Genomic DNA, 18,032 nt, shown 5'->3' with positions numbered 1-18,032 from the left:
AGGACCGGCGGACAAGGCCCTCGCAGGCTGCGGGCAGGGGTGCCACAGCCGGCCCGTCGCTGCCGCTCCCGGCGAGCCTGTGGCTCGCTCTCCCCTCGCCGTCGCGGGGGTCAGCCCGGCGGGCAGTGGCGGCCGCTCCCGCCAACCCCGCGCGGCGCAGCCGGGCCCGTGCGGGCGGGGCCGGGAGCGCTGTCCGCCGCCGGTGGTGCTGAAAAGGGAGTTGCGGAGGTTGTGCGAGGCGAGGGGGCGGGAATCCAAGTTGTGGCCTCCAGGCAGCCGGCCGGGGTCATGTTGTGTGTAAGAGGAGGGTCTCCCCTCCCTAGATCCCAAGCCCTCACCCCCTTATACTTCTCACAAACGTGAAAACTTGCCATTCTCCTGGAAGAGGGGAAAGTCCATTCCACAGGAGCGTCCGTGAAAGGGAAAGGGAAGTCCCATAGGGGGCCTGGGTGTGGGAAGGGGGCACATTGGGGGGTGTGAGCAAGCGCAATCCCAGTTGTCCCGCCTCTCAGCACCCTGGGAAGAGGAGATTTAGATTCCAGATGTGCTGGAATGGCGGGTGTGTGTGTGAGTGTGTGTGTGTGTGTGTGTGTGTACCGACTAATTACTGCTGGGACCGGAGAGTTTCCTTTGCTTCCCCTAGGGGCCGCGGGAGTGAAGATTACGGTCCTGGCTCATGTGGTCCCTCCTTCCTCCATCTGCACTTCCTCCTCCCGCTCCCCCCACCCCCAAATAAATCGCAGGCCCCTCCCTTCGCCCGTCCCCAGGATCTGACGTGGACTCGACACCTTTCTCAGTTTCTCCCTCCTGCAGCTCCAGTACCCGAGCTTTGGCTCTCCAGGTTCTGCAACCCCCTCCCCTCCTGGCAGGACTGGCTAGAGTCTAGTAGGGATCATTCCGATCGATCCTGCACCCACCCCAGACCCCCTGAAGCTGTTTTGCCTCTCTCCTCTCCCCCAGCTTGGGATCCAGAAGCCTGGTGGACCAAGGTGCCGGAGTAAGAGGGTAAAGCAGGCTACCCGGCCCCTTCGGCCCTCTCGGCCCCACCCCCTGCAGCCGGAGCCGCGCCCCCTCTCCCACAGATCCGGAGCAGAGGACAGAGGAGATTGGGCAACGAAGGGTGGGCTCCCCGGCGACTCCCAGTACAATTCTGCTCTTCCATCTCAAGGGGCAGAGAAATTGTCTTCTTTGCTAACTGCTAGCAAGAAAAAAAAATTTAAAGGAGAGATAAAAAGACGGAAGAAAGGTGACAGCTTGATTATCTAAGAGAGGCGCAGAGGAGAGAAATCAGTGTGAGTCGCCATGGGGACTCCCAGGGCCCAGCACCCGCCGCCTCCCCAGCTGCTGTTCCTGATTCTGCTGAGCTGTCCCTGGATTCAGGGTAAGGACATGGGAATGTGGGGGGAGGGGGCAAGAAGGCCCCCAGAGGGATCCTAAACCCTCCTTTCTCCTAACATCCTGGGCCTTTGGCGCTCCTGGGGGAAGGGAGGAGCACAACTGGCAGGGCAGAGGCTTTCTGGTTTGCACCTAGGGCCCCTAACCCCCAATACTGAGGAGGTGGGGGAAATGAATGAGGGCAACTCTTTGCAGTGTTTCAGGGGTTAAATCCAGGAAGGAGGGCTGGGGAAGTTGGGGGGGCTGTCTGCGGAGGCGGCAGGAGCATGCAGGGCACCTGGTTGGGAGATGGAGGTGCTGGGAGAGATGCCAGGCACAGCACACACTAGTGTGCTTGGACGTATGGACAAAGACAGATGAACAGAGGCAGTGCTCAGGCACCAAGTACTCGGCCCCCATTCTTACCCCCAACTAGACTCCAGGGAAGGGGGCAGAGACTACAGAGGAGAGGGGGAGGAGAAGGGGAGAGAGAGAGAGAAAGAAAGAGCGAGGAAAAAGAGAGAGAGAGAGAGAGAGAGAGAGAGAGAGAGAGAGAGAGAGAGAGAGAGAATACCACACTGCAGGGACAGAAACCCGGAGAGAAAGCTGGGCACTGCGGAAGCAAGGGCTGGGAGATGCTGCCAGACCCTTCACAGAGTCCCAGGGATGTGGAGGGAACAGACTGGGGTGAAAATAAAGGCAGCACCATTACCCCTTCTCTGCCCTACTAACGCTGTCCAGGGTTCCTACGAGCCAAGGTGCTCACTGAAGGCCCACATAGCCTGGGGGGTAAGGGGGAGGAAGGTGTGGGAGTGTGAGGGACATCTCTGTGTCTCCTTTCAATTTTGGCTCCCAGCCCAGCCTGGACCCTCTGAGCCCTTGCCAGCCCACCTGACACAAGCAGGAGGAAGAGCTCCGGAAAACACCTTTCTGGAGAAGGAAGGAGTGTGGGGCAGTAGGAGGGCTCACACAACTTCATCTCCTAGGTCTGCCCCTGAAGGAGGAGGAGGCACTGCTGGAGCCTGGAAGCGAGACCCCTACAATGGCCTCTGAGGCCTTGGCTGAGCTGCTCCATGGGGCCCTGCTGAGGAGGGGCCCAGAGATGGGCCACCTGCCTGGTGAGGCCCCCAGAATGGCAGGGATCATGCAGAGGCAGAGGGAGGACATTAACTCACGGAAATGCGGGAGTCAGACCAGTTAAAGTCAGAGTGAGACAGAGAGAGTCAAAAGTGGGCATAGCTGAAGGACCCGAGAAGCCGAGACAGAACGATGAAGAGACAGCGTCAGACAGAAAAACGGACACACGAAGAAAAAGATGAAAGGAAGCCCAGAGACCCAGAATCAGAGAGACAGTGGGAGCAAGACGTGGAGAAAGAGTGAGGGAGCGGGTAGAGACCAGCCAGTCCAGAACCATAAAACCAGAGCCTGATAATAGCAAATAAAGGGCTCAGAAAGAGCAAGACCAAGGCCAGAGCAGGGGGTAGCCAGCAGAGGGCACCAGATCTGAATGGGGAGGCAGAGACCGAAGCTCAGCAGGACTGTCAGGGTGGAGGGGCCCAGGCAGAGATGGAAAGGGTGGGGGTAATCAGACAAGGTGGGGGGCTAGGCTGTAGAAGCCTTGCAAGGAGGTGGGGAGTTTGGGTGGGGGATCGGTGGGGGACCTGTACCTTGTGGGGGAGGCCTTTGGGGTTCATGGGGTTCAGCCCTGCTCCCCACGCAAGGCAAGCCAATTTGCTCCTCCTGTGCCCTGACTTCCCTTGCACTGTCTCAGGATCTGATCCAGACCCCACACTAGCCACCCCTCCAGCCGGCCAGACTCTTGCAGCGCCCTCCCTGCCACGGGCCACTGAGCCAGGGACAGGGCCTCTGACAACTGCCATAACCCCTAAAGGGGGCAGGGGGGCAGGCCCCACCGCGCCAGAGCTGCTGACCCCACCCCCAGGAACTACGGCCCCGCCCCTCCCCGGCCCCGCCTCCCCAGGCCCGCCCCTTGGGCCTGAGGGAGGGGAGGAGGAGACCACGACCACCATCATCACCACGACAACTGTCACCACGACAGTGACCAGCCCAGGTGAGGCGATTGAGAGCCGAGGGGCTGGTGTGCAAGCGCACTGGTGTGTGTGTGGGGGGGAGGGTATGGACAGGGAAGACGCCCCTGGGAACGTGTGCAGGAAGCAGGGATCCGGGTGCAGGTGGGAGAGGGGCCTGGCTTACTGTGAAGGAAGGCGAGCATTTTATCCCCATGTGATGTCCCAGGCACTGTTCCGCGTGTTTTCTCTACACGACAGCGGTGGGAGGGCGTTCTGGGCACAGGTGGGGGGGGGGTCAAGGTGATGAGGGGTGTTGGGCAGGAGGCAGGTGAGGAAGCTCCAAGTTGCTTGGCTGGGAGGGCAGGAACACGGGGCTTCGCTCAACCCCAGCCACTGTGTCTCTCTAGTTCTGTGTAATAACAACATCTCTGAGGGCGAAGGGCATGTGGAGTCTCCAGATTTAGGGAGCACCGCCAGCCGTGCCGTAGGGCTCCTGGACTGCACGTACAGCATCCATGTCTATCCTGGCTACGGCATCGAGATCCAGGTAACTGGACTTGAGCTTTGATTCTGAAGCCTCCAGGCCCTTTCTCTTGGGTCCAATGGTGTGCATAGGTTTGCCCTGGGAACCCCAGAACCTGTTTTCTGATTCAAATGGGCCTGTTTTCTCCAAGACTCTCCTAGAAACCTGTAACTTGGCCAGTGGCACCAGTTTGGGCTGTAACACACAGGGAAAAGGAAGACAGGGAACAGGGGGAGAGTCAGGGATCCACACGCCCTGGCTAACGTGCTGGTGGGGCTGGGTCTCACTTCTTTAGGTGCAGACACTGAACCTGTCTCGGGAGGAGGAGCTCCTGGTGCTGGCTGGTGGGGGGTCCCCAGGTCTGGCCCCCCGACTCCTGGCCAACTCCTCCATGCTGGGAGAAGGACAGGTCCTTCGGAGCCCAACCAATCGGCTGCTCCTACACTTCCAGAGCCCAAGGGCCCCAAGGGGCGGTGGCTTCAGGATCCACTATCAGGGTGAGGAGTTTCAGGGTGCTGGTGGAAGGGCAGGGGCCATACTGGGCAGGGGACATATCCAGGAGCCTTCAAGTGCAGTGAAGTGAAGTGGGGGGTTTTTCCTTCTGATAGGACCCTGTGGGGGAGGGCAGAAGAGACCTATATAGTCTTACCCACTCATAGACCCGGGTCTGGGTGTGCTCGAATCCATCACTCAACAGGGGCTTATCGAGTACTCACTTCAGACCAGCCCTGTGTTAACTTTCGGAAGAGGAAGGAACAAGGCAGGTGTAACTTTGACTTCAAGGAACTCAGAATGTGGATAAGGAAGTGAGCAAGGAATCAGCATGATGATAATGTGATGAGACGAATCCGTAGCTCTATGATGGAGGGAACACAGCAGAGGGAGCACATATCCAAGGGACCTCCATTTCTTCTAAGGAATATAGGGACACCTTCTTGGAGAAGGTGATGACTAAACTGAAACCTAAGAGATGAGTTAGCTAGGGAGAGGGTGGGAGGGAGAAAACGAGGATGGCGGCTGTCTCATGGATGAAAAAGCGCACTCCAAGACCCGGGGAGGGGGAAAAGCATGACCCTTGAGAGGCCTTGCGGTAAGTCAGTATGGAAAATAGAACTGTGTGGCCTGGGGCAAGTTACTTAACCTTTCTGTGCCTCATCGTCTCATCTGAATGATGAGGATCATAATACTTCCTCCATCGTATTATTAGGAAGATCAAATGAGTTAATACATGTCAAGGGCTTAAAATAGTGTCTGGCACACAGTCAGAGCGCAAAAACGTCAGTCACCGCTCCTGCCATCAGCGCGCAGAGTGCTGTGGGCGAAGTAGGCTAAGAAGCCAGACTGGGAGGTCGATGGATGCACATCATAAAGTCATGAAGGCTTCAGCAGCTTCAGCAAGGAGTTCAGACTACATTACCCTGCAAGCGGAGCAGTGGGGGAGAGAGATTTTGAAATGTTTTAAGCAGGATAGTGACAGCTTCAGATTTGTGACCTAGAAAGACCCTCCTGACTCCTGGAGGCTGGGAAGGAGGATGTAGCCATGCACAACTGCATTCATGAGCATCCACCCATGGGAGCCTCCACACACCTGTACACCCATGCTCACCTGTGTATGCAGGCAGCGCCCCGCAGTGTATGTTCTAGCACACCCCAGCGCATGTGCCAAGGCCCAGCCCGCTACCCCATCCCAGACACTACTGCCATCTCCAAAGTCCCTTCTATACCCCCAGAAACAGAGAGGACTAACTGTGTGTTGGGCCAGTGTAGTGCCTCCTTCACATCACCTCACAGTCATTCCTGGCTTCGTGAGCCCTATACCTCTTCCAGATCCTCATGGACCTTATCCAGGACACACACAACCTAGCTCCTCCTCACACCCTCTTCAGCCTGTATCCTGGCCTCTCCTCGGGACCTGGCCATGCTGGCCTGGTGGTGGGCCCAGTCAGGCCTCTTCATGGTGAGCTGGGGCACAGGTAGTGGTGGCAGGGGCCTGGTGGTGGGAGCAAGGCGCGAGGGCTGGACTTCTGTCCTACAAAATGCCTCCCTTCTGCCTCCTTTAAGCAGCCACTTCCCTAGGGCCCTGAAAATAGGACTCTTCGGCTAAGTGGAGCATTTGGGGGAAGCAGAGCTATTGCATGAATTGGCCTCTATTCCTGCCTTGGCTGGAATAAAGTCTTGCAACTTCTCCAGGCACCTCTGGGACCAAGGTCCTGTTTATGAGCCTTTCCCACTCTGCACTAACTGGAGCTTCAGGTCCAGAGTGGCCTCACTGGTATCTCTGAGAGACCAAAAGCTCCCTTACCCCTCACCCCATATCCAGCTAACTTTCCATTACAAAGCCTGTTCACCAACCGTTTTTTCATTTGCTTCTCCCGTCAAGCCTGGGAGTGGCCATTGTCAACCGCATCTCAGAGGAAGAAAAAGACTCAAAGGTTATAGGATTGCTCAGCCCCTTGCAAATTCATTGCAGAGTATTACGGTCTATCATGAATAGTCAAAAGAGTCAAAGTTCCTAAAGGAGTTTCGCGTGGCTCCTCTGGATGGAAGCTGAGCGCGTGCTACCTCAGCACACCCCACACAAGGAAGTCTGTGAGTGGAGGGGAGAAAATGCTATGAGGCACTTCATAACTTGGAACCTCAAGTCCACATCTGGAAAATGGGTCACGGTCTTCTTCTACCTACCTTAGAAGCACCGGGCGAACTCGCTCTGGAAGCTGAACAAACTCTGCAAATACTATTTGCTATTTTTAGAGCTGGATGGTGTTCAGAGTGGTCAACTGATTTGCCTCAAGCCACACAGCAAAGGAGCGCTGGGGTCCAGAATAACTCCCCTGAGCCTCAGGTGTCTCATTTACAAAATGGGGGCCAAAGAGGGGTCATCACAGATTAGGAGAGAGAGGGGTATTGTCGTAACTTCTTCGTGAGGTGCTTGCATGGCTCCTTGTGAGGACCCTGAGAGAGAGCTAGTGTGGGCCCCCAGGAGGACCTGGAAAGAGGAGAGGAAGGGCTGGGGGCTGAGAGGGTAACCTGGGAGACGAGCCCTCCTCCTGTCCTCCCTGGCCCAGCCTACCTGCTGAGTTGCGGCTTCCCACCCCGGCCGGCCCATGGGGACGTGAGCGTGACAGACCTGCACGCTGGGGGCACTGCCACCTTCCACTGTGATTCAGGCTACCAGCTGCAGGGTGAGGAGACCCTCATCTGCCTCAATGGCACACGACCAGCCTGGAGTGGTGAACCCCCCAACTGCATAGGTGAGTCTCCTCCACAAGAGGTGGTGCTTCTGTCCAGAGTTGCATTCGAAGTGTCCTCCCTGGGGGGTCTCCACCTTTGGGGAACACCCATGTTGGAGGGATTTCTACCCTGGAGAGTCCTTATCCTGGAGTCTCCATCTGGAGCTCTTTGCACTGAGGATTTCTGTCCTTGGAGTGTCTCTGTCCTTGGGGAGTCTCCACGGAGTACCCCACCTGGAGGCTTTCCATTTGGGGAGTCACTTTCTGGCAGTCCCTTCTTTTGGAGACTCCTCCTCTTAGAGGAAATCATCCTTAGAGTCCATATCTGGAGGGGCTTTTTCCTGGAGAGTCTTCATCCTAGGGATCCCCATCTTGGAGACTTTCCATCTGAGAGCTTTAAGTTTGGGGCTGCCCACAACTGCCCGTCCTAAGGTGTTCACATTTGGGAACCTTCATTTTAGTGAATTTCCAGGCTGGAGGCGTCCTCCCTGGGGGGTTTCCATTCTAGGGATGGTTCCCTACATAGGTGGTATCCTGTCCTGTCCTCTGGGGTGAGCCTGTAGGGCAGAGGCCATCCCAAGTCCAGGTCCCAGCCAAAGCCTTGAGGGGTGGATGAGGCAGCTCTGAAGACAGACATGTCACCTTAACCTGCCCCTCCTCTGCCCTCAGCATCCTGTGGTGGCACCATCCACAATGCTACCCTGGGCCGCATAGTGTCCCCCGAGCCTGGGGGAGCAGCGGGGCCCAACCTCACCTGCCGCTGGGTCATTGAAGCAGCTGAGGGCCGCAGGCTGCACCTGCACTTCGAGAGGGTCTCACTGGATGAGGACAACGACCGGTGAGGGTCCTGACCTTGGGTCAGAGGAACCCACCTCAGGGAAATGGAGGCTGCAGTGGGGAGTGAGACAGACCCGGGGTGGATCCCAGTTGGGGCATGTGTCAAACACAGGTCAGTCTTGCCCCTTTCTTAGCCAGCATAGCAGTGCCAGCTTAGACAAATCACTTAACCTCTCTGTGCCTCAGTTTCTTTGTCTGTAGAATGGAGGCGAATGCTCTGAGGCCTGGCAGTGCAGCACAAGTGTCTGCATCATTGTCATCTGCTGTCATTTTTTTTTTAAAGATTTATTTATTTATACAAGAACCAGGGTACAGGCCAGATGTGCGGGAGGGGGAGAGGATTCACCACAGACAGAGTGGGGAACAGAACAGGCAGATTGACGAAATACACTGCTGAGGGGAGCAGCCCTCGAGACAGAAGAGGTCTGCCTCGCCACATGGCCTCTCCGCGGCTGGTGGGGATTGAACCAGCTCTGCAGAGGCTGCACACAGCTTCACAGCGCTGCGCCCAACCACCTGCACCACCAGGGAGGCCCGTCTGCTGTTATTTTTTACCTAACAAACTAGTGTCCCCGCTCTGCCACTAGTTGCTAGTTTGGGGCAAGCTTTTAATCTTTCTGTACCTCAATGTCCTTACCCATAAAATGAGGGATAATAGTGTCTGGTGCAAGGGTTCTGGTGAGAGCTAATCAGGATCAAATATGCAAAGGCTTCAAAGCATACAGTTGCATATAATGTTTGATAGTTGTAGCCTTGAAAATAGGAGAGCAGGCAACAGGTGAGGCGGCTTCTGAAGGGAAACTGAGCTTGGCCCCCTTCTGTCCATTCCAGGCTGATGGTGCGCTCAGGGGGCAGTCCCCTCTCCCCAGTGATCTATGACTCAGACATGGATGACGTCCCAGAGCGGGGTCTCATCAGCGACGCTCAGTCCCTCTATGTGGAGCTGCTCTCAGAGACACCTGCCAATCCTCTGCTGCTGAGCCTCCGATTTGAAGGTACCTGCCCCCATCCCACATCCCATGGCCATGGCTCCTGCACCTTCCCCTATTCCTGGACACCCAGGCCTGCTCACAGCACTGGCTCCATCCCTGCTCATCTCTGTTTGGATCCCTGAAACCTGACTGCCCCCCACACCCCAAACTACAAGGATTCCTTCATATAAGCCCGTTCCAATTCCCTGAGTGGTCTTTTCCATGTAATCTTCATGTATGACTGGGCCCAGGGAACATGGCCAGGCCACCAGCTACCTCTGTCTCTTGGCTCTTTCCTTCTGTCGGCCTCATTCTCAGGCTGGCTCTCCACCTGTGGTGAATCTAGCAGTTCCAGGCTGACATACCACCAAATTGAGAGAGAGAAATGTCCCCCCAGCAAAAATGCCAGGAAAACTTCTCATTGCCCTGGCTTAGGGCATGTGCCAATGCCTGAGCCAGTCACAGGAGCTAGGGGCAGGTGGTGGTATGCTTGGCAGATCCATATCACATGACCACCCCTAGTTGGCCCCCACTTGAACCTGGAAGTAGAGGAAACTATGTGTGTCCCAGAATGAGAATAGAGCTGCTGTTACTAAGAGAAGGGATACCGGATGCACAGGTAGAAATAAAGAGCTCAGTGATCACAGGAGAAGAGGCATCTGAACTGGGCCTTACAGGATAGAGAGTATTTTTTTTTTAAAGATTTATTTATTTATTTATTTATTTATTTATTTATTTATTTATTTATTTATTTATGCAAGAGCTGGGGCACAGGCCTGAGATGCGGGGGGCAGAGGGGAGAGAATTCACCAGAGACAGATTGGGGAACAGAACAGGCAGACTGACCGAAATACACTGCTAAGGGGAGCAGAGGGCGAGTCAGGAGAGGTTTGCGCCATGTGGGTAGCTCCCTGGCCAGCCCGGGATCCAACTCGTGCTGCAGAGGCTGCGGATTGCTTCATAGTACGGTGTGTAACCTCTTTCGCCACCAGGGAGGCCCCAGGATAGAGAGTATTTTAAAGCAGGGAGCCTGAGAAGTGCCTCAGGGGGGAAGGAACAGCGCGAGCAAAGAGAAGGGTCTGGTATAATTGGGAAACATCTTCAATGTGGCTGAGGCAGGGGACTCATGCAAAGAGTCACAGGAGAGAAACAAAGTGAAATGCTCTGAGATGGGAGGGCCTCGTCTCTGGTATGAATCATAGCAATGGAATTGGCACCAGGCCCTGGGAGATGCATAGGATTTGGACATGATCCCCTCTCAGTTTAAGTAACAGTGAAATAGAACAGTGGATCTGAAAAATAAATTGCATGTTAGATTCTGAGAGTGCTGGGCTTTTAGGGAGACTCCCTAGGTTTGTGCCTGCCCCCAGGGTCGTGGGCATTACTGGTCCATGAGCTTCTGATTCCTCTTCTGGATCACAGATGCCTGAGTGCAAAAACCTAACAGTTTTGCTGCTAAGATATGATCAAGTGGGCAAAAGGGAAAACGTTCATTTATACTGACTTAATGCAAAGTCAAAATGAGCAGCTTTTGCACTAGCTGCCTGTTGATTCTAGCCACAGCATGGAATATCAAAAATGATTAGAATCCAACTGTTATTTTTAAGGCCGAAACACACCTATATGAACCAAAGGTGCCCTTTCCCCTGATTCTTTTGTAGTTTCCAGAGCCAATTATCTCTGGTTGGAAATCCAGTGGCCTGGGTTAATACATGCACCTACCATGTAGATGCCCTACTGTGTGGCATTGGGCAAGTGGTTTTTTCTCTGTAGACCTCAGTTTCTGCATCTGTAAATTGACTAGCCTAGGGTTTTCCCTCCAAGGCCAAGGCCAGAGGTAAAATACATGTGTGAGTGAAGAGTATAAGCATTTTCGGGGAACTGAAAAGTGAAAGCTAAATCCAAGGGCATTTCATTTGAAACAGCCCCCTGAGTCCAAACAACCCTTGAACTCAGTCCATATCCCCGATCTGAGATCCCTTGAGTCCCGTCCTAATGCTTTATTTCTTGTCACCGGCTCCTCCCCAGCCTTTGAGGAAGATCGCTGCTTTGCCCCTTTCCTGGCACATGGCAACGTCACCACCACGGACCCTGAGTACCGCCCAGGGGCACTGGCCACCTTCTCATGCCTCCCAGGATATGCCCTAGAGCCCCCTGGTCCCCCAAATGCCATCGAATGTGTGGATCCCACAGAACCCCACTGGAACGACACAGAGCCAGCTTGCAAGGGTGAGCCCTCTGCATCCCCCAGAAGTCCTTCAGTCTACAGACTACCCTCTGAGCTGGGGATCCTGGGAAGCCATTCAGGAAGGAGACCTGCATATCCAAACCTAATAAACCCAGACATTGGGTAAATCCCTGTCCCTTTCAGAGACTCAGTTTTCTTAGTAAATAATTGGTGGGCTTGCTAAAGAACTTAGGTGTCACCATCCAGATGTCTTCAAGAGCTAGAACTGGAGTTGGGCTAAATCATGGATTGGGTGGTGATGTCTGGGCTAGAGAGTAGACAGGGTTGATTAAGAGCTGGACTGGCGTTGGACACAACAGGACTAGACAAGGCAAAAAACAAACAGGAACTGGAACAAAGTAGAAAACCTGCGTGGTGGTTTCGTGCAACTGGGAGGGGTGAGGACTATGGTGAGATCAGACTGTGTCCACCTGGGTTCTGAATCTGATACCTTCTACCCTAGCCATGTGTGGAGGGGAGCTGTCAGAGCCAGCTGGTGTGGTGCTTTCTCCAGACTGGCCCCAGAGCTACAGCCCCAGTCAGGACTGCGTGTGGGGCCTGCATGTCCAGGAAGAGAAGCGCATCTTGCTCCAAGTCGAGATGTATGTTGGGGTGCTACAGAGGGTGCAAAGGGTATGGGCTCAGTGAAGTGTCACATGACACCACACTAACCTGCACTCTGAGCCTGGCTGGCTCATCTCTGTCTACACAAGTTTCGGTGAATATATGCTCTGATGAAAGAGAAACTAAGGTTCAGGATGGGGGTGGTGTTGCCAGGTACCTATGTTCGAATCAAGTATTAGCCAGCTGACCTTGGACAAGTAAATGGGGCTAATGCAACCTTCCAGAAGGGGCTACTGTGAAAGAAGGGGTTCTGGTCTGGTGTCTCTTACTTTGGGGTTTTCTGAAGATCTCCAGAGAAATTTCCATCACCAACACTCTTGATGGGTGTGGATAGAATCCAATGAGCTGATTTGCTGTGAGGTTGTCAAGTGACTAGACAGAACCAGAAGTGGCCATAACCCAAAAGTAGATACTCAGGCCAAACCTAGAGTTGGGTGGGGTGAAATGAGCATGGTCTGTGATTGGTCAGAGCTGGACCTGAGCTGGGCTGGGCATCACCTGGTGCTGGAGGAGGGACCTAGGGTGGGAGGACCTAGGAGTGAGCAGGATTGGGGATCGGGAAGCAGGGACTAGGAGGAATCACAATGCAAGTGGAACCTTGAGCGGCTAGGCCAGAGGAAAAGCCCATAATTGGTCAAAAGCGAGGTGGTACAGATCTGGCCCCAGGAATATAGAGGCACGATTGGAGGTTACTACTGACCTGTGTAAGAGCTGGGTCAAGCTGGGTAGGAGCGGCGGGTGGCAGTCTCTCCCCATATCTGGCACCCTCCTGCAGCTTGAACGTGCGTGAAGGGGACATGCTGACACTGTTCGACGGGGAGGGTCCCAGCGCCCGTGTCTTGGCCCAGCTGCGTGGACCCCAACCGCGCCGCCGGCTCCTCTCCTCTGGGCCTGACCTCACGCTGCAGTTCCAGGCACCACCCGGGCCCCCAAACCCAGGCCTGGGCCAGGGCTTCGTGTTGCACTTCAAAGGTACAGAGGGCTAGCGTCTGAATTTGGAGGGGTCCGGCAGGCCCGAGATCTCGGGAAGAGTGAGACCCTCAAGGCTGAAAAGGCTTTCTAAGTCGCAGGGTGGTCTCCAAACCCGCTCTTTCTCCCCTGCAGAGGTCCCGAGGAACGACACATGCCCTGAGCTGCCACCTCCCGAGTGGGGCTGGAGGACGGCGTCCCACGGGGACCTGATCCGGGGCACTGTGCTCACTTACCAGTGCGAGCCTGGTTACGAGCTGCTGGGCTCGGACATCCTCACCTGTCAGTGGGACCTGTCCTGGAGCGCAGCGCCACCCGCCTGCCAAAAAAGTGAGCCTCAGCCCCACCCTTGTCTTTTCTCCTGGGGGTGTGGTCCGCTTGGCCCCGCCCATTTTCCCTGAGCCCCACCTCCGTCCCGCCTCTGCCTGGTCAGTTCCATCCCTTCCCTCTGGATCCTGCTAGGACCTTCCTCAAGCTTCGTCCCTATGTCTCTGGGTGCCACTCCTCTGGCGCTGCGAACCTGTCCCTTCTGGACCCCACTCTCACCTCTGGACCGAGTTCCTTCCTCTTGACTGTTCTGGGCTGCGGCAGCGACTCCTCAGGGCCCTGCTGCTCCTTTCCGTGGCTCCGCCCCAGGAGCTCTCGGCCCCACCTCTGCCCTGTTGAGTTCCATGTCTCCCTGCTCTGCCCTATCAGCTCTTGGTTCCACTCTTGCTGTTCTAGGCCCTGCTCCCATCTCTCAGTTCCTCCACCCTGGACATTTTGCTAGGGCCCGGGCTCATCAGAGAGTTCTGTTTATTTTAATGCAGTCCCTGAAACCCTATGCCGGGTTAGGGCGATGCGAAGGCAGCAGGGTTACCTGGACAGAATTCTCAGTCTGGTACGGGGACAGATAGCTAACCCACTAAGGATTTACAGAGTGGTAACTGCTGTGTTGATCTCAGGCAAGGCACTTAACATCTCTGGGCCTTGGCCTCCACACTGGTGCAGGAGACACAGGGGCATATGAGGAGCAGATGCCTGGTGTGTGAACAGTGAGGAAGCAGTAGCTGCTGTAGATGTCAAGAAGGGCTCTGGGAAGAGGGGTGTGTTAATTGTCCTAGGCATGGGTCAGGAGATTTCAGAGGTGACACTCAGAAGACCTGCAAGTGTTTATCTTTTAGAGCAGAAAGGGGTAGTGTCTTGTCATTTTCTCCAAATCTGGGGAGTCTGCCACAGGATATGAGATTGCAGCTCCTCCACCTGCCCCCTTGGGGCAATGGTGGGACCCATGGGGGTGTATTTCAGGAGAGCAGATTTGAGGTGGACACAGGAAACCTTTCTAGTTAACATCTCTGTCCCTGGGAGGAAGCACAGCATGTTCAGTCTGGAACCCATCAGGACGGGGGCAGGGAAGAGAAAGGACAGATGTGGGCCCAGCAGGGATGGGACCTGGCCCAGTGACCCGACACTGGGGAGGGACCCTGCCCACGGTGACATGTTGAACCTGAAGCTGAACCAAGACCCAAGTTTCTCAAGCCCAGCTCAGTGCTCCACGCCCGTGACCCTGATCAGCACCAGCTCGGCTACTCCCTGGCCGAGTGACCACGGGTCAGTTATTTCACCGCCTTGAGCCCTGGGCTCTGAAGGAGATGACAGTGGCTGTCAGCTCTGGGGTCACCAGGGTAAAACGCCAGTGCGTTTGTGACATAATAGCAGGGTGTCCGGCACAGGTCTAGGCTCAAGAAAGCGCTAATTGTGGCTTGTCCACAACAAGGCTGTGGGCTTGAATGTCTTCAGGAGCCTACAGGCAATACAAGTGAGCAGAATGGGCTGGGAACTTGGGGAGCTGAAGGCTGGGCCCCTCTTAAGAGACAGCAGCTGTCCAGCCCATACCTGCCATGCAGGGCTGACCCATCTGGGGTTTAGTGAGTATGTTTCTGGTACAGTGGTTAAATAGTTCAAATTTCACCCTAGGGTGGAGACCTGGTTGCCTTAATCACTGTTTCCCAGAAGAAGCCTGAAATCTAAAGTGCACTGAATTAAGTTTTGTCAAAGCCTGCTGTGCATTCCGAGAAAACAGTGGGAGGTCAGGGGTATACTCAGAGGAGATGACCCCAAGTCTCAGGCCTCCCTGGCCCTAAGCTTCTGAGAGATCTTTTAAGGCCCTAGCGCCTATCATCCTTGGCCTCTGCCAACAGTTATGACTTGTGCTGACCCTGGTGAGATCACCAACGGGCACCGAACTGCCTCGGACGCTGGCTTCCCTGTTGGCTCCCATGTACAGTACCGCTGTCTGCCGGGGTACAGCCTGGAGGGGGCCGCCGTACTCACCTGCTACAGCCGGGACACAGGCACGCCCAAGTGGAGCGACCGGGTCCCAAAGTGCGCCTGTGAGTCTGGGGACACCCTGGGAAGCATGGCTGGGTGGCTTGTTCAGCAGTGTAGCTGGCATGTGACAGATGTGATCCTTGCAGTGAAGTATGAGCCGTGCCTGAACCCTGGGGTACCGGAGAATGGCTACCAGACGCTGTACAAGCATCACTACCAGGCGGGCGAGTCTCTACGCTTCTTCTGCTATGAGGGCTTTGAGCTCATCGGCGAGGTCACCATCACCTGTGTGCCTGGCCACCCCTCACTTTGGACCAGCCAGCCCCCACTCTGCAAAGGTGCCTGGGTGGACAGGGTAGTGAGGGGCACAACAGTGCCAAGGGGCATGACAGGGATCGAAAGTCGGGTAGCAAGTTCTGAGAGCAATAGTAACTCTGGTGAGCTTCCCACCCCCATCCTGTGGGCTCTCAGCCTCCTGGGTACATCCAGAAGTCCTGGGGAAATTCAAGGTCATGCAACTATCCTAAGGAAAATAGCAGAGCAGGCTTTGGTTTGAAAATCCCTTGCCCTCTGCACAAATCCTATTTTGAATCAGATTGCCCAGGAGCCCTGAACTTTTAGGGGTCTGGAGAAGGAGGAAGAAGGTCCTGGCTGACTAATCCTCCTCCACTCCCGCCAAGGGAAGGATGAAGTTTAGGTTGAGCAGAGGGGCAAAACACTAGGCTGTCCAACCCAGCCCCACTGGGCTCCCTGCCCTCCACCCAGCCTCCTTCCCACCCTGGCTCAGACCCCGTCCCCTCCCCCTCCTCTCCCTGCAGTGGCCTATGAGGAGCTCCTGGACAACCGAAAACTGGAAGGTCAGTGAGGGCACAGGTGGAGACCCAGGCCTGGCTGAGTCGGGAGGGCAAGGCAGAGGCCAGGGGCTGAAGGCCAGGCCCCGGAGGGTTGAGACCGAGGGTGCAGGGTCCAGGGCAGAAGGCTGGGGAGAGCGCAGGGCTGGGCCCAGCCCCAGTTCACTGGCCTCTCCTCCTTCCCCCAGTGACCCAGACCACAGACCCATCCCGGCAGCTGGAGGGTGGGAACCTCGCCTTGGCCATTCTTCTGCCCCTAGGCTTGGTCATTGTCCTCGGCAGTGGCGTGTACATATACTACACCAAGTAAGTACCCTTCTCAGGGAGCTGCTGGCCGGGGAAGACAAGATGTCCGCCGGCGCCGAAGCTTGGGTGAGGTAGACTTGGAAGCTCACCTCTTGATAACCCACTCTGTCTTCTCCCTTTCCCAGACTACAAGGGAAATCCCTTTTCGGCTTCTCGGGCTCCCATTCCTACAGCCCCATCACGGTGGAGTCAGACTTCAGCAATCCACTTTATGAAGCTGGGGTGAGTCCTCCTGGAGCCACACCTCTCCGCTCCCTCGGGGCTCTATAACCTCTTTCAATGACTGTGATTTCTGTCTTTGGAATTTCAAACTCAGCTGCCTACAAAGACCATGTCCATGAACAAATCAAGTCATGTCTAAACAATAGGGAGCGGTGAGGACCGTAGCTAATTGGAGAATCCAGTGAGTCCCAGCCAGTCCACTTAGGCCCCACTGCGTGGTCAGGATGATGAGACATTCAGATTTTTATGTGATTTTAAGATCTAGAGGATGAACTAAACACATCCATTGGCCAGATTGAGCCCCATTCCCACCCTGTGACCCCCAAAGCCTGAGTGATCAATGATATTTAAAAAGCCCAGAGACTTTCCCCTTTTTGTGGATGCCCCCTTCCATTTTGCTGCCACCTCCCCCCCTCCAGCAACTGATGCCATCTCTCTGTCTCCAGGATACACGGGAGTATGAAGTTTCCATCTGAACCCCAAGACTAAGGCTTCAGGACCCAGGATGCCCCTCCCTGCCTCATTCTGGGCGGGAGGAGCACAGGACCTGGCCTCTGGCTCCTCTCCTCCCTGCCGTGTAAATAGTCTCCTGGTTCCACAGGGGCTTTGCTAGCCCTGGGGACCCTACAGTAAATAAACCAGCATCCTGCTGCCCAAAGCCTCCTCTTCTCAGTTGCCAAACAAGGGGCCTGCCCTCTCCCCCCACTAGCTTTTGGGCCCTGGAAAGGGAACTCAGCTCCCCTGAACTATCTGGGGCCCCTCCAGCCTACCGTACCCCACAGAGACTGCTCCCGAAATCTCCGCAGTTCCCTTGGCCAGTGAGGCTCTGTCCTTCCCCGATGCTCTGGCCCTGGGCTTGACCAGGGGCCCTGGAGCAGCAGCAGAAGAGGGAAGAAAGGGATGCTGGGACAAGGCCCCAACCCCTTCCTGTCATCTCCCCACCCCAGTCTCCCTACCTTTGCTTATGGATTTTTGTTTTTGAGCAATAAACAGAAAATCACCATTTGTAACTGGGCTGGTGGGGTGTGGGAAAGTGGGCCACAGAGCATTGGAAACGTGACGGCGGCCTCTTTGGATAGGGGGCTGGGGACGGGGGGTGGGGGGGGCGGATTTGGCTAAAAAGAGGGAAATCCAAGCCTGGGCCCAGGGCAATGTCAAGGGGGGTTCGCTGGAGTCAAAGAGCCTGAATTTCAGTTCAGCCCCTGGGACAAGCCCCCTCCGAGCCCCAGTTGCCTCCATCAGGGCTTGATGTTTCTAGGTTCTTCTGGCCACATGACAGCTGGCGGTAGCTGCTTATCCTTCCTGTGTGGCAGGAGGCAAACAGCTCTCGATGTATGTCAGGACCGGTATGCTAAATCTCAACCCCCTTTGAAGACTTTTAATATCCACCCAAATGTGCCATGCTCCTGGCTCACCGCCGCAGGCAGTGGAAGCATACCCGCTGCGGTGTGTCTACCACAGGCTGGTCAAAACTGTAGCGTGCCATAAAAAAAGAGCTTGTTTTGTATCCTGTGGGTGTTCTTTTCTACTTTTTCTGGTTTTTGAACATTGTCATGGA

General features: G+C 55.5%; 1 protein-coding gene across 2 annotated transcripts; it reads left to right on the top strand.

Moving 5' to 3' along the window:
- Positions 1-776: 776 nt before the first annotated feature.
- On the top strand, positions 777-17,484 carry SEZ6L2 (seizure related 6 homolog like 2). 2 transcript variants are annotated; one of them, XM_037507272.1, is made up of 18 exons: positions 777-1,381; positions 2,361-2,492; positions 3,146-3,445; positions 3,812-3,951; positions 4,223-4,424; positions 6,993-7,178; positions 7,827-7,995; positions 8,826-8,989; positions 10,994-11,194; positions 11,656-11,794; positions 12,592-12,788; positions 12,921-13,115; positions 14,966-15,157; positions 15,242-15,433; positions 15,914-15,952; positions 16,135-16,252; positions 16,378-16,474; positions 16,921-17,484. In XM_037507272.1, the coding sequence occupies exons 1-18, from the start codon at positions 1,303-1,305 to the stop codon at positions 16,948-16,950; spliced, it is 2,772 nt and encodes a 923-aa protein (XP_037363169.1). In that variant the 5' UTR covers positions 777-1,302; the 3' UTR covers positions 16,951-17,484. The 2 variants fall into 2 exon arrangements, with proteins under 2 accessions (XP_037363169.1, XP_037363170.1); XM_037507273.1 differs by lacking the exon at positions 15,914-15,952.
- The last annotated feature ends 548 nt before the right edge of the window (positions 17,485-18,032 follow it).

Source organism: Talpa occidentalis, unplaced genomic scaffold (genome assembly GCF_014898055.3).
Source record: "Talpa occidentalis isolate TD23 unplaced genomic scaffold, MPIMG_talOcc4v2.1 talOcc4.12, whole genome shotgun sequence".
NCBI classification, from domain to species: domain Eukaryota; kingdom Metazoa; phylum Chordata; class Mammalia; order Eulipotyphla; family Talpidae; genus Talpa; species Talpa occidentalis.
The sequence above is the reverse complement of the archived record's forward strand: the minus strand, read 5'-3'. Positions and strand labels throughout refer to the sequence as shown.